General features: G+C 43.4%; 1 protein-coding gene across 2 annotated transcripts in view; it reads left to right on the forward strand.

The window, feature by feature from the left end:
* The window catches only part of si:dkey-256h2.1 (uncharacterized protein LOC337520 homolog), a 314,605-nt gene that overhangs the window by 274,952 nt on the left and 25,345 nt on the right, over positions 1-14,308 (forward strand). The window contains exons 11-12 of one of the 2 annotated variants that reach the window (XM_068009788.1): positions 8,671-8,804; positions 10,503-10,604. In XM_068009788.1, coding sequence (XP_067865889.1) covers positions 8,671-8,804; positions 10,503-10,574 — 206 coding nt within the window. In that variant the 3' untranslated portion in view covers positions 10,575-10,604. The remainder of the gene's footprint in view (positions 1-8,670; positions 8,805-10,502; positions 10,605-14,308) is intronic. The other variant, XM_068009780.1, reaches the window with a different exon arrangement.

A 14,308-nucleotide genomic window follows, 5' to 3' on the forward strand; every position in this document is an offset into this window, starting at 1 on the left:
TCTGTCTCCTTAACTTCACTTGTTTTTTATCCGTGACTACTGCCTTCGTTCCAGCCAAATCATTCCCCAGGAGTGGGTCAACTCCATCTACAGGCGAACTATGGACAACTACTATAGTTACCGTTCCAGAAATTAGGACACATTCTAGATGCACCCGATACAAAGGTACAAAGATACATTCACTAAAACCTTGACGTTCAATGCGCTCTCTAGTGGAAAAGTCATGTCTTCCCCCAGCAAAAGAGTTTGGGTAGCTCCTGTATCCCTAAGTATAACTATAGGTTTACCTGGCTCACTTGAGGGATAAGGAGTTAATTTTCCTTTTGACAAGAATTCCCTATAACTCTCAGCTATCTTATTCACATCCCCCACACTCACAGCATTTTTTGTACTTGCTCTGTCGTACTCCCAGTCAGGGTCCTTTTCTCTGCATTGGCCTTGTGCATTCCAATAAGTCCCATAGGTTTACCCCGCAACTTCCAGTATTCTGCACGAAGGTGTCCCACCTTGTGGCAATGGTATAACTTAGGCTTTTAGACCTCACTTCCACCCTCAGCACCTTCCTTTCTGGCCTGAGGAGTAGATCCCGAGGTGTTCCCAGCTGTCCCTTCTTGTCCCCGGCTACTTGCCTACCTTTCACCCTCCCATCTTCTATCCTTCTCGAGTTTGTGGGGATAACGGACAAAGGGTTTGGGCTTGTAAACAAGCTCATAATGATCAGGGATTTCTGCTACCTGTCAGGTTGTTGAAACCTTCTGGTTCTCTACATGGGTTCTTACTAATGGAGGGAGTGCACTTTCAAATTCTTCCAGGAGAATTATTTCCCTAAGGTTCTCATACATGGCCTTTACCTTTAGTGCCCGCATCCAACGATCAAAACTAATTTGCTTTACCCTGTCAAAATCTATATAAGTCTGCCCAGGCTGTCTCCAGAGGTTCCAAAATCTCTGCCTGTAAGCTTCAGGGACTAACTCGTATGCAGCGAGAATAGCCTTTTTGCCATCTCATAATCTGTGGGAGCCTCCTCAGAAAGCATGGCATAAACTTCATGAGCTTTGCCGATCAACCTGCTTTGCATAAGCAGTGTCCAGCTTTCTTTCACCCACTTCATCTGTCTGGCTATCTTTTCAAAAGAAATTTAAAATGTCTCTATGTCCCTTTCCTCAAATTTCGGGAGGGCTTGAACAAATTTAAACAGCTGTCCACTGGGTCGTGGGCTGGAGTCAGATCTTTCCCCACCAAGTTTTCCCACCAAAGCTTTCACTGGAGTCGAGACCACCCCTTTGTCTTAGTTCCATCTTTTTTAATTTGAATTCCCTTCCCTCTCTTTCATTTCCTCTTTGAAGTTCAAGTTTAGGTTTTTCCAATTCTATTGCTTTTTATTTGTCAGGTTCAAGCTGCCTGAACTGCAACTGAATTTTAGCTAATTCGACTGTACTACCATGTGGTTTGCCGCCGCCTTCTAATCGCAAATGCTGTGCTATTACTAAAATTATGTCTGCTTTCTTAGCTCCTGGTTTTAATTCTAACACCAACAATTCTGTCAAATCCTTTAGCCTAGCCTCGATTAACTTTCTCAAATCACTCAGGGATACATCCTCCTTTCCCAGAAACGTCGTAGCAACCCCATATATAATTGCACTTTGTCGGCTTTGGGTATCCTGAACGATGAGCCCTCAATTATATGTTACGACTGAGGCGGGAGGAGTGCACTGGCTTTTCTAGTTCCACTTCTCCACAGGTCACAACATCTATTTGAATGTTTACTCAGTTACCGATACAGCCAATCATACACGCTATTTTTTCTATCCCAGAACAAAATACACCAAACAGCTTTTTTTAATAAACAACAAAATTATCAGTTTATTATAAAACAAGACTTAACCAGTGATGAAGCAAAGCATTAACACACCGATTAAAATATGAAAGTTCCCTTTTTTAAAATTCCCCAACTACACACACACACTGGAAAAAATACAGAAATTCACTGTGCAAATGTCTGTTACAAAAAATGTACAAAGAAAACATACTTTGGCCAAATACTTGCTAATTCTTGACAAAAATGAAAGAAGATATGGAAGGAAATCAGTTGTCCCTTTTTTGGTCGGGCATCCGGGTATACGGAGCGGGGTCACTGGGATCGTTTCAGAGGTAGTCCATTCTGGAGATGTCGGTAATTATTCTAGCAGGCTTTCTAGGAGAAATGTGACATCAAGGTTTTTCCGCCAGCGCACACTTGAATTGCAGGAGTTTTTTTCCAGCTTCTCAGGAGCTATGCGGCACCAGGGATTTTTCTCCTACTTTGGATCTTGGCAGGATTTCTTCAAAAAGAGAGAGAAAGGAGGTGAGCTGGGTGGTTTCTTTTTCCTTGACAGGAAAACACCAACTGTCTTCAAACAGCTCACACGACAACTAAAACTGAAAACAATGTTCAATCCCTAAATAGAGAATCAACCTCCTGACCTCCATAAACCTTGACATGTGCCTTCTCTTAAACCATTTTCCTCCATGTCACCAAGGGTTCTGCTGTTTTCTGAGCCCAAATCACAGGTGGCCTCCAGCACAGGTGGCTTTCAAACAACATCTTGTCTTGTTGGTGAACTTGGTAAAAAAAAACACGCCCATGGAATCTTTTCAGTTTTAACACAAGTTCTCAAAAAAATAAAAGTATTGAAGATAATGATTTTTTTTAAAAATGGAAGCACTTTCGTAACTTTGCTTGTTGTCATCCACCCAGGTAGCATGTACCTTGTACCTGTTGGTCAAAGTCAAGGGCTGAGGCCTCTCCATCACTTCTACATGCTGGATTCCCATACCTGCCTGATTTGCAGTCACACCCTGCTGTCCTTATCCACTGATCAACTCTAAATTTCTAATAACTTAAGGGGTGTGACTGCCTCCTGGAACAAACAGTCCAGGTAACTCTCCTCCTCTCTGATGCCTCGCAATGTCTGGAACTCAGAATCCAGTTCAGCAATTCTGAGCTGAAGTTGCTCAAGCTCCAGACACTTACTGCAGATATAGTGCATTCCACAATCTCCCACTTGTTACATTCACGGCACATCACCAGCCCTGTCACATCTGTCTAATCTTATTTATTTATTTGCGTATCTAACTAGTTACCAATGTAGTAAAGTAAAGACAACAAGAGAAGATGAGAAAGACTAGTAGTGGAGATGAGGATCTCCTGGTATCCAAATCACTAGTAAAAAAGCAGTTAAAATCACCGGCCTTTAAAATAATGTTTATAATTATTTTCCCTATATTTGTGTGAAATTAACAAAGGCAGAAGAAACCTAGTAATTAATTAGAACTCAACATCATTAAAGGGATTGTTGCTTGCAATATATCTTTGTAATATGTTTTGCAAAAAGTTCTGTCTTCTAGTAGAAGCATAAACTATGTTATAAATTCCAGGTGCATCTGATTCGTAGTGCTAATCTCTCGCTTTTATTTTGGTTATCAGACTTTTTTCAAATTTAAATAAATATGTTAGCCTGTCCTATTTCTTTCTTTCTTTTGGGCCTCCTTATCTCGAGAGACAATGGATACGTGCCTGGAGGTGGTCAGTGGTTTGTGAAGCAGCGCCTGGAGTGGCTATAAAGGCCAATTCTGGAGTGACAGGCTCTTCCACAGGTGCTGCAGAGAAATTTGTTTGTCGGGGCTGTTGCACAGTTGGCTCTCCTGTCCTATAGAGTCATTATAATTGATGATCATAATAAATATCTGGTTGTGAAGGCTGTAGTCTCTCTTAAATGGTAAGCAATTGTAAACACTGATGACCACTCCAAGAAAGTGTTCATGCTTTATTTCAATACCTCTGATTTTTTTCATTGAATACTGTTTTATAAGAGTATTTCATTTGATTAGGTCATTCTTGCAATTAATTGTAAAGAGTAGGTGAAAATTCAAGGAGAATTGCAGGTATTAACAATAGCCTGTTTTTGAAGAACAAATTTTATTACTGATACCTTAAGGAAAGCAGAATTAGAACTTTGACTTCAAAGTTCCCATGCTTTATTAAAAGCTTATCTTAGTTTTTTTTAAGTTAGAGGCATTGGAAAGCACTGATAACTGCAACAGCACACAGATATCTTTTATTTGTTCATATGGCTGGCACTGATAAGGGTACATTTTATGCCCATCCTTAGTTGCCTTGAGGAGGTGCTATTGGCCCTTCTCCTTGAACTGTTGGAGTCTTTGTGGTGAAGGTGCTCACACATTGGCATTTCAGGACTTTAACCCAACGACAATGACTGAACAACAGTATATGTCCAAGACAGGATGGTACACCACCTCGATGGGATATTGGCTTTCCCATGAAGTTGCTCCTCTTCTCCTTCTCAATTGTAGGAGCTTCAAGGGAGCAGGTGCTATCGAGGTAACTTTGGTGATATACTGCACTGTATCCTGTAGACCATACATACTCAGCCACAACACACCGACAATGAAAGGGGTGGATATTGAGTCTAGATCAAGGACACCAATTGAGTGAACTGACCTGCCCTGGACAGTGTTGAGCTTTTTGACTGTTTTTGTGGCTGTAAGCTATTCGGGCAAGTGGTGACAGTTCCGTCACATTCCTGATTTGAGTCTTGTAGATGGTGGAGAAGCTTTGAGTCATAGGAGGTAAGCTACACATCACAAAGTACCCAGCTTCTCTCCTGCTCTTGTAGCCATGGTGTTGATAATAGCTGATCCATTTCAGCTTCTGGTCAGTGGTGAGCCCCAAAATGTTGATGGTGAGTATTTCAGCAATGGTGATGAGGTTGACGTTTAGAAAAGATTACTAGGTTTTCTTTTGTGCAAGATGGTTATTACTTAGCACTAATGTGGAATGAATGTCATCATTCGGCCCCTCGAGCCTGCTCCGCCATTCAAATAATATCATGGCTGATCTGATTGTGGCCTTAACTCCACTATCCTGCCTGCCCCCCATAACACTTGACTCCCTTGTAGATCAAAAATCTGTCTAATTCATCCTTGAATATATTAAATGACCTAGCCTCCACTGCTCTCTGGGTAGAGAATTCCAAAGATTCACGACCCTCTGAGAGAAGACATTCCTCTTCATCTCTATCTTAAAAGGGAGACCCCTTGTTTTGAAACTGTGCCCCCCCCTAGTTCTTGATTCCCCCACGGGGGGAAACATCCTCTCAGCATCCACCCTGTCAAGCCCCCTAAGAATCTTATATGTTTCAATAAGGTCACCACTCATAGTTCTAAACTCCAATGAGTATAGGCCCAACCTGCTCAACCTTTCGTCATAAGACAACTTCTTCACCCCAAGAATCCTAGTGAACCTTGTCTGAAATATTTCCAATGCAAGTATATCCCTTCTTAAGTAAGGAGACCAAAACTGTACACAGCACTCTTGTTGCAGTCTCACCAATGCCCTGTACAGTTGTAGCAAGACTTCCCTACCTTTATACTCCATCCCCTTGCAATAAATGCCAACATTCTATTGCCTTCCTAATTACTTGCTGGACCTGCATGCTAATCTTTTGTGATTTATGCGCAAGGACACCCAGATCCCTCTGTACCACAGCATTCTACAGTCTGTCTCCATGTAAATAATATTCTGCTTTTCTATTCTTCCTGCCAAAGTGGACATCCTCACATTTTCCCACATTACACTCCATCTGCCATATTTCTGCACACCCACTTATATATCATTTATATACAAAAATACTAGCTACAAATTATATTCAGTACTTTATATTGATTATAGAAAATATATTCAAAATATTAAAATGGGGGCCAGTAAGGAAAAGAGTCCGGTCACTCCCTTATCTATCCTTCATGTCTTTGGTGCTATTTCTCTGTCTCTTCTGCTTCTGTCTTTCTCTTTCCTTAACTCATTTTGCTTTGTTTTGTCCTCCTGTTTCTATTTTCCTGACTTTTAAATGTTTTCCTTTCAGATGGGAGGTGGGTAGGTATTATGACATAGTGTGGCAGGGAAATGAGCTATTAATGGCTACATTTGGAGTGAGTTCTGGGGAAAATGTGCCCTTCAATGGCTCATATCCCATCCTCTTCCCCAATCACTCATCCTTCTGTCACTCTATTGCTCCCATTGTATCCCTGACCCTTCACTTTCCCATTATCTCCTTCCCTTCCAACCTCTCCCATCATCTGTAACTCTTTCCTTTCAAACTACCTGCTCAGTCCCTCTATCCATCCATCATGCAGCTTACCCTTAATCCTCCTTTCATTCCCCCCACTTCCACTCATCCACAGGATTGGGGGCAAGAAGCCAGCCTCCTTCACCCTCAATCATTCTGTCCTCCCTTCACCCTTATCTTCTTATCACCTTTCCTCTCAGAGGCTTTGTTTGCTTTCAAAACGCAACCCTTTTTAAAGAAATCAAATTAGAATAAGCAAAGAAGCTACCTGCCTTACTCTCCATTTGGGCCTTTCTGTGTGTGTGTGTCTCTCTGCCATTGGTGTTACAAATTAGAAGCTCTGTCTCATGGGCGTATATGATTTGCACATAGAAAATAGGAGCAGGAGTAGGCCATTCGGCCCTTCAAGCCTGCTCCGCCATTCATTATGATCATGGCTGATCATCCAACTCAGTAACCTGTTTTCACTTTCGCCCCATACCCTTTGATCCCTTTAGACCCAAGAGCTATATCTAACTCCTTCTTGAAAACATACAATGTTTTGGCCTCAACTGCTTTCTGTGGTAGCGAATTCCACAGGCTCGCCACTCTCTGAGTGAAGAAATTTCTCCTCATCTCAGTCCTGAAAGGTTTACCCTGTATCCTTAGACTATGACCCCTAGTTCTGGACTCCCCACCATCGGGAACATCCTTCCTGCATCTACCCTGTCAAGTCCTGTTAGAATTTTATAGGTTTCTATGAGATCCCCCCTCACTCTTCTGAACTCCAACGAATATAATCCTAACCGACTCAATCCCTCCTCTTACGTCAGTCCCACCATCCCATGAATCAGTCTGGTAAACCTTCGCTGCATTCCCTATATAGCAAGAACATCCTTCTTCAGATAAGGAGACCAAAACTGCACACAATATTCCAGATGTGGCCTCACCAAGGCCCTGTATAATTGCAGCAAGACATCCCTGCTCCTGTACTCTAATCTTCTTGCTCTGAAGGCCAATATACCATTTGCCTTTTTTACCACCTGTTGGACCTGCATGCTTACCTTCAGCGACTGGTGTACGAGAACACCCAGGTCACGCTGTATATTCCACTCTCTCAGTTTATAGTTCTGATAATCTGCCTTCCTGTTTTTGCTACCAAAGTGAATAACCTCACATTTATCCATATTATACTGCATCTGCCATGCATTTGCCCACTCACTCAACTTGTCCAAATCACCCTGAAGCCTCTCTGCATCCTCCTCACAACTCACCCTCCCACCCAGTTTTGTGTCATCTGCAAATTTGGAGATATTACATTTAGTTCCCTCATCTAAATCATTAATATATATTGTGAATAGCTGGGGTCCTAGCACCGATCCCTGTGGTACCCCACTAGTCACTGCCTGACTTACGGAAAAAGACCCATTTATCCCTACTCTTTGTTTCCTGTCTGCCAACCAATTTTCTATCCATCGCAATACACTACCCCCAATCCCATGCACTTTAATTTTACACGCTAATCTCTTATATGGGACTTTGTCGAAAGCCTTCTGAATGTCCAAATAAACCACATCCACTGGCTCCCGCTTATCAACTCTACTAGTTACATCCCCAAAGAATTCTAGTAGATTTGTCAAACATGATTTCCCTTTCGTAAATCCATGCTGGCTCTGCCCGATTCTACCACTGTTCTCCAAGTGCTCTGCTATAAAATCTTTGATAATGGACTCTAGAATTTTCCCCACTACTGACGTCAGGCTGACTGGTCTATAATTCCCTGCTTTCTCTCTACCTCCCTTTTTAAATAGTGGGGTTACATTAGCTACCCTCCAATCTGTAGGAACTTTCCAGAGTCTTGCATCCACTATTTCTAGGGCCACTTCCTTAAGTACTCTGGGATGCATACCATCAGGCCCTGGGGATTTATCGGCCTTCAATCCCATCAATTTCCCCAACACCGTTTCTCTACTAATACTGATTTCCTTCAGTTCCTCTCTCTCACTAAGCCCTGTGTTCCCCAACATTTCTGGTATGATATTTGTGTCCTCCTTTGTGAAGACAGAACCAAAGTATGCATTTATTTGGTCAGCCATTTCTTTGTTCCCCATAATAAATTCCCCTGTTTCTGACTGCAAGGGACCTACAATTGTCTTCACCAATCTTTTTCTCTTCACAGACCTATAGAAACTTTTACAGTCAGTTTTTATGTTCCCTGCAAGCTTGCTCTCGTAGTCTATTTTCCCCTTCTTAATCAATCACTTGGTCCTCCTTTGCTGAATTCTAAACTGCTCCCAATCCTCAGGTCTGTTGTTTTTTCTGGCGAATTTATTTGCACTGACCATTTCTAACTGTCAACAAAACTTGGGCCAGATAATTAGTTGGCTTCAGAGTTCAACTGTTGCGTGTCACAGTTTCACATCTTTAGCATTGAAAATATGTATCAGAGCTCAACTATAATGAAACACTCATAATGAAACCTGCAACCAACCACCAAATTTAATATACAAGATATTTTACATACAAACTGAACAGAAACTTAAATTATCACATTTATTCCACCTAGGTACTTCTTTGGGTTGTGCCAACAAGGTTTTAGAGGGTGTGGTCCCGAATGAACATGGCACATGGCTGTATGGCAGAAATGGGTGGTGTGATGGACAGGATGTGGCACCATGGAGGACAGACGTCACTAAGCAGGTAAACTTCAACTTATCACTTTGTCACTGAAAGAGTATAAGAAAAAAGGGGGAGGAGAATTCACTGGATGTGAAAAGAATTGTAAACAACCCAAATGAATTACAGTTCAGTCTCTTGGACTGTTCTGGATTCAACTCAGATATTTATAATACTTGTCCAGTTGAAGAACATTAGCCTTGTTGATCTAGTAAAAAAATGTCAGCTATTACCTGGCAGTCCAATGTGATCTGCATAATTATGTCTTAGGGGCACATCCTGTTTTCCATTGCCAAGAGAGCTTGTGCACTGGCTGCAATTTTGGCAGTTCATATAAGGCATTGCAAATGAAAAAATTAGATCTATTAAACATAGAAAAAAAAGTTAATACTTCTTTGTCTTCATTTGGCAAGGCAAATTGAGATTTATGCTGGGTATTAAGGAACAAATACAGGCTCATAGTAATAAAATTGTAGACAATTTTACAATCCGAATGCTGGATGGATATTGGATACTTCTTGCTTGTTCATGAAATCTCCACCTAGATTTATGATATTGACATCATTGCATGAAGTAAAGTCATCTTGGACTTTGTCCTTTTAAGAAAATAACCCTCGGCGTAGCCAAGCGATCTTCCCCCACTTTGCTGCATATGAACCCTTGTTCTGGAATGTACTTTCTTTTCATAGCTTGCCCCTGAAGTCCACATCTCTGTCCTCCTCAAAGAAGCTGGGAGAGGAACTCGCCCTTTGGCAAACTGTCTCCTGGGCTGTCCATGCCACTACTACCTGCTCCTCCTCACTTGTGTTGGGTGTGCCAATATGTGTGGACCCCTCTAGCTCACTGAAAAACCCACCCAGGGCGCCACTCTCTGTGATGGGCTTGGGGGTGATGGAGCCCATGACGGTGCCTCCTCAGAAGGATTTTGCTCCTGTGTGTGTTCCTCTGTAGCACTTACTGTACTGTACTATAAAGCTTATTACAGAGCATTTTTCCAAAGTATCATTGCTTCCTGGTCCTTTAGCTGCCTTGGGGAGATCATTGAACTTTATTTGACATTGTTTACCAGGGTTGCTATCCATAACACTCATTGGCAAAACTACTGCCTTCCACTGCACTTGGTGGGTCTCCCAACTCAGAGCAAAAATCTCAGATCACATTTACTGGATTGCAAACAGTTACACCTCAACTGAAACTAAAATTTGTGGGCTTGGTGCCATGAAAAACCACTAGTCTCTGACACTGCAGTGAGCCAAATTGGTAAAAACACAAAATGGTTGCCTTAACACTTTCCGCAACCATAGCCAGTTTAATGCAGCAGCCACATCACCAGATTTTCCTTCCTCCCAGAGGGGTTTTCCTATAATAAGCAATATTTGTGCTGAGAGCAAATTGACAAGGAGAAAAATTAGCTTCGGTTTTGGCAGAGTGATACCTCCAGTTTTAAGTACACTTCCCTTGCACTTCTGTGCTAACCTAGACCAGGAGAAAAATCCAAGCTTGGGCTTTCTGTCAATTTGTTTGTGAAGTTTGCTTTCCTAAACAGAGCGTAGTATTTTAATGGTATCCCTCCTGTAATATAATTAAAAAGTCATTTTTCTCAATGATGAAAGGAAGGGCTAAATTTTTACTTAATTGATCACTTAAGTGAGTGTCTCAGAAAGTCATGGGGAACCCAGGAATTGGGATTGTCTCATACATTGTAGAGTTTTAACTTCATAGTTGGTGAAGGCCACAGGACCATGTAAGCTCTCGTCGAAGAAGAATGATGTCAAAGGCGGGAGAAGGGGCTGATCGTGTCGAGGGGGAGGGGCCGTTCTGAAGGTAGGAGGTTAGTTGGGTTGATCGATTGGGCTGCTGATCCTGGGGCCCCGTTATCGGGGGGAGAGATCAGCGGCTTTTGGGGAGAGGATTGGAGGCCTGGTGGGGGGAATGATGGAAGCATTGTGGGGGAAGTTTGGGACCTGGGTGGAGGGGTATTGGAGGCCAGTGGCAGAGGCCTGGAGTGGAGGTCAGGGTTCTGGGGAGGGGGAATCAAGGGCCTCGTAGTGGAGGGTTTGGGACTGTGTAGTGGGGGCAGATCTGAGGTCTGGTGGTGGGGCGGGATTTGGAGCCTTGTGGTTGCGGGTAGGTCGGAGGCCTTTGGGGGACGGGGGGGTGGTGGCAGGGGGAGGCCGTGGAGAGTGCATAATCGCGGAGGCTCTTCAGACAGACACCTGGATCCAGGAGGTAGGAATAAAGGCATTTACTTCCTGAATCCGCTAAGTCCTCCCTTTGATAAAACTGCTACTGGGTTTCCCGAGGCTCAGGTAACCCAGCCTACCGTAGTTAAAGTCGGTAAGCAGAATGACAGTGAGGCTCGCAGCCTCATTATCATATTTAAAGGTCAAACCCACCTCTTTGGAATGGCTTGATCGTCTGCCCACCTTCCCGCCTCGGATAAAGCCAGAAATGGGCGGTTTGGAAGCAACATACCGTCTAATTTTTTTTCTTGCAGTGCATGGCCAATTCGTTTAAGTGTGCAGGCCCTTGAAGTTTTTTTGTGCGGCTGTAAATGCGCAGTAACTTAAAGGGGCCAACTTGTGCACGGCCGGCTTGGGAACATTCAGGTGTGGCCGCGCAGCTTAGAGGAGGCATTGGTTTGAAGCAGATTTGGATCACACTTTAGACTTGTAAAGGCTGGAGTTCTTTGTTTATTCCTTCAGCTTCCATAGCCCCCAACTCCCCGATATTTCAAAAATCTATCTACCTCCTCTTTCAATACTTTCAGTGATCTAGCCTCCACAACCCTGTGGGGTAGAGAATTTCAGACATTCACTACCCTCTGAGAGAAGAAATTCCTAGCATCTCAGTTTTAAATGAGTGTCCCCTTATTCTGTAACTATGTCCCCTAGTTCGAGATTCTCCCACTTGTGGAAACATCTTCTCAACATTTACCCTGTCAAGCCCCCTCAGAATCTTGTACATTTCAATAAGATCACCCCTCATTCTTCTAAACTCTAATGAATAAAGGCCTAACCTGTTTAGCCGTTCTTGATACAACAACCCCTTCATCCCAGGAATCAGCCTAGTGAATCTCTCTTGAACTGCCTCCAATGCCAGTATATCCTGTATATCCCAAAAACTGTACACAGTACTCCAGGTGCGGCCTCACCAACACCCTGTACAGTTGTAACAAAACTTCCCTATTTTTAAACTCCAACCCCCTAGCAATAAAGGCCAAAATTCCATTTGCCTTCTTAATTACTTGCTGTATTTGCATGCTAACTTTTTGTGTTTCATGCACAAGAACACGCAGTTTCCTCTGTGCTGCATTTTTTTGGAGTTTCTCTCCATTTAAATAATAGTTTGCCTTTTGATTCTTCCGACCAAAGTGCATGACCTCACACTTTCCTACATTAGACTGTATCTGCCAAGTTTTTGCCCACTCACTCAACCTATCTGTATCCCCTTGCAGATTCCTTATGTCCTCATCACAACATGCCCTCCCTCCTATTTTTGTATTGTCAACAAATTTGGATATATTACACTCTGCCCCCTCCTCCAAGTCATTAATATAGATAGTAAATAATTGAGGCCCTAGGACTGATCTTTGTGGCACTCCACTAGTAGTTACAGCTTTCCAACCTGAAAAAAAACACATTAATCCCGACTCTCTCTCTTCTGTGAGTTAACCAATCCTTAATCCATGCTAAATACGTTACCCCCAATACTGTGAGCTCCAATCTTGTGTAATAATCTTTTATGTGGCACCTTATTGAATGCCTTCTGGAAATCCAAATAAACTACATCTACCAGTTCCCCTTTATCAACTCTGCTTATTATATCCTAAAGAAGTCGAGCAAATTTGTCAAACATGATTTCCCTTTCACAAAACCATGTTGACTCTGTTTGATTGCGTTAAGCTTTTCTAAATGTCCTGCTATTTCTTCCTTAATAATGGACTCTAGCATTTTCCCAATGACTGATGTTAGGCTGACTGGCCTATAGTTTCCTGCTTTTTGTCTCCCTCCCTTCTTGAACAGGGGCGTCACATTAGCGGTTTTCCAATCTGCTGGGATCCTCCCGGAATCCAGTGAGTTCTGGAATATTTCGACCAATGCCTCCACTATCTCTGCAGCCACTTTCTTTAAAACCCTTGGAAGCAGGCCATCAGGTCTTGGTGACTTGTCTGCCTTTCTCCTTTCAGATACCCAGGCAGTGGTGGAACAACGAGAATACAGTGATGGTGAAGATGCACCGTCATTCAGTTTCAGACTTGTGGCTACAGGTCAGATACTGAAACTGAGCATAATTTAGAGGATAGCATAGAGGCATGTGAGTCATTGGGCACGAGTGACCTGCAGCCAGGGCAAGAGTCAAGGATAGTGCAGTTGCCAGCTCGCTGGAGGGTGAGGTTGCACACAATTTCCGCTGCAGAGGACTTGGATGAAGACTTCAATGGAGCAGCCTACAAAAGAAGGCTGATGGGAACGCACAATGAAGTTGTTGGTGCATTGGGAAATCTGTAAGAAAGTCTGTGCTCAACGTTAAGGAACATGGTGGAGTCTGGTACAAAACTTGGCACAGGGCTTTGTGAGAACTTGCAGCCCATCTTTTCCAGCACGGAGGTAGTAGCCAACTCCATTTGCACATTTGTGGACCCAACCTTGATGCAACGTCTGATGACCAATTATCAGTTTCCATTACAGCACACGCAACAGCTGCCCAATGCCTGAGCGCTGCAGTAGAAGCTCAGAAAGCTGCCATGCAAGGTCAGCTTTCTGCTATCATGGCTTTGGACCACAGTGTTCAAAGAGGCTTGCAGGGTGTCATAGCAGTCCAACAAACTCCTCCAACAGATTACTAGGATTGCTGAGGCGCTGCCCCAGCGGAATGGCAGTGGTTCCATGGAGCAAAAACCTGCTGCCCTGTCTCAGGATGTCAGCATTCATGCTTCCACCCCTGCCATTCCAAGTGCCTATGCTGTTGCCTGTCAGCCAGCCAGCCCAGATTGCTGCCATCCATGCCAAGATTATGCAATCCGTAGCCAGGTCTTCTAGGACCAGAGTTGCTCGAGGTCGTCCTCCAAGGCCATCTGCAGTCCCTCCACTGAAAGTCAACAACCTTCCACCAGCCATGCTATAGCCATTGGATTAGCACTGACTAGCACTAGTACAGGCAAAGACATAAGGAAGGTAGGCAGTAAGGGAATGCACAAGAGTGATTTGTTGATTTTTAGCTGACTATTGCATGTTATATGGCATTATTTCATTTATAAGTTTGGTTTGGAATGTTTATTTTTGCATTCTGGACAAGAGGACGCTGTGATGGTCAGTGAGAGAGGGAAGGTAAGATGTAGGATTGTTAGTGAATGGGGAATTGGGGTTGCAGTAACTGGTATCACACACAATGAACAGCCCAGGTAGGAAGGGGCTATCCAGGTTGCCTTCTCCCTTCCTCCTCCTCCTTATCCTCATGCTCCAACTCCTCAGCTGCTCGCCATATACCTGGTGGCAAGGGCCCCGTGATGGCGAGCTTGTGCAGCA

This window comes from Heterodontus francisci, chromosome 2, assembly GCF_036365525.1.
Source record: "Heterodontus francisci isolate sHetFra1 chromosome 2, sHetFra1.hap1, whole genome shotgun sequence".
NCBI classification, from domain to species: Eukaryota; Metazoa; Chordata; class Chondrichthyes; order Heterodontiformes; family Heterodontidae; genus Heterodontus; species Heterodontus francisci.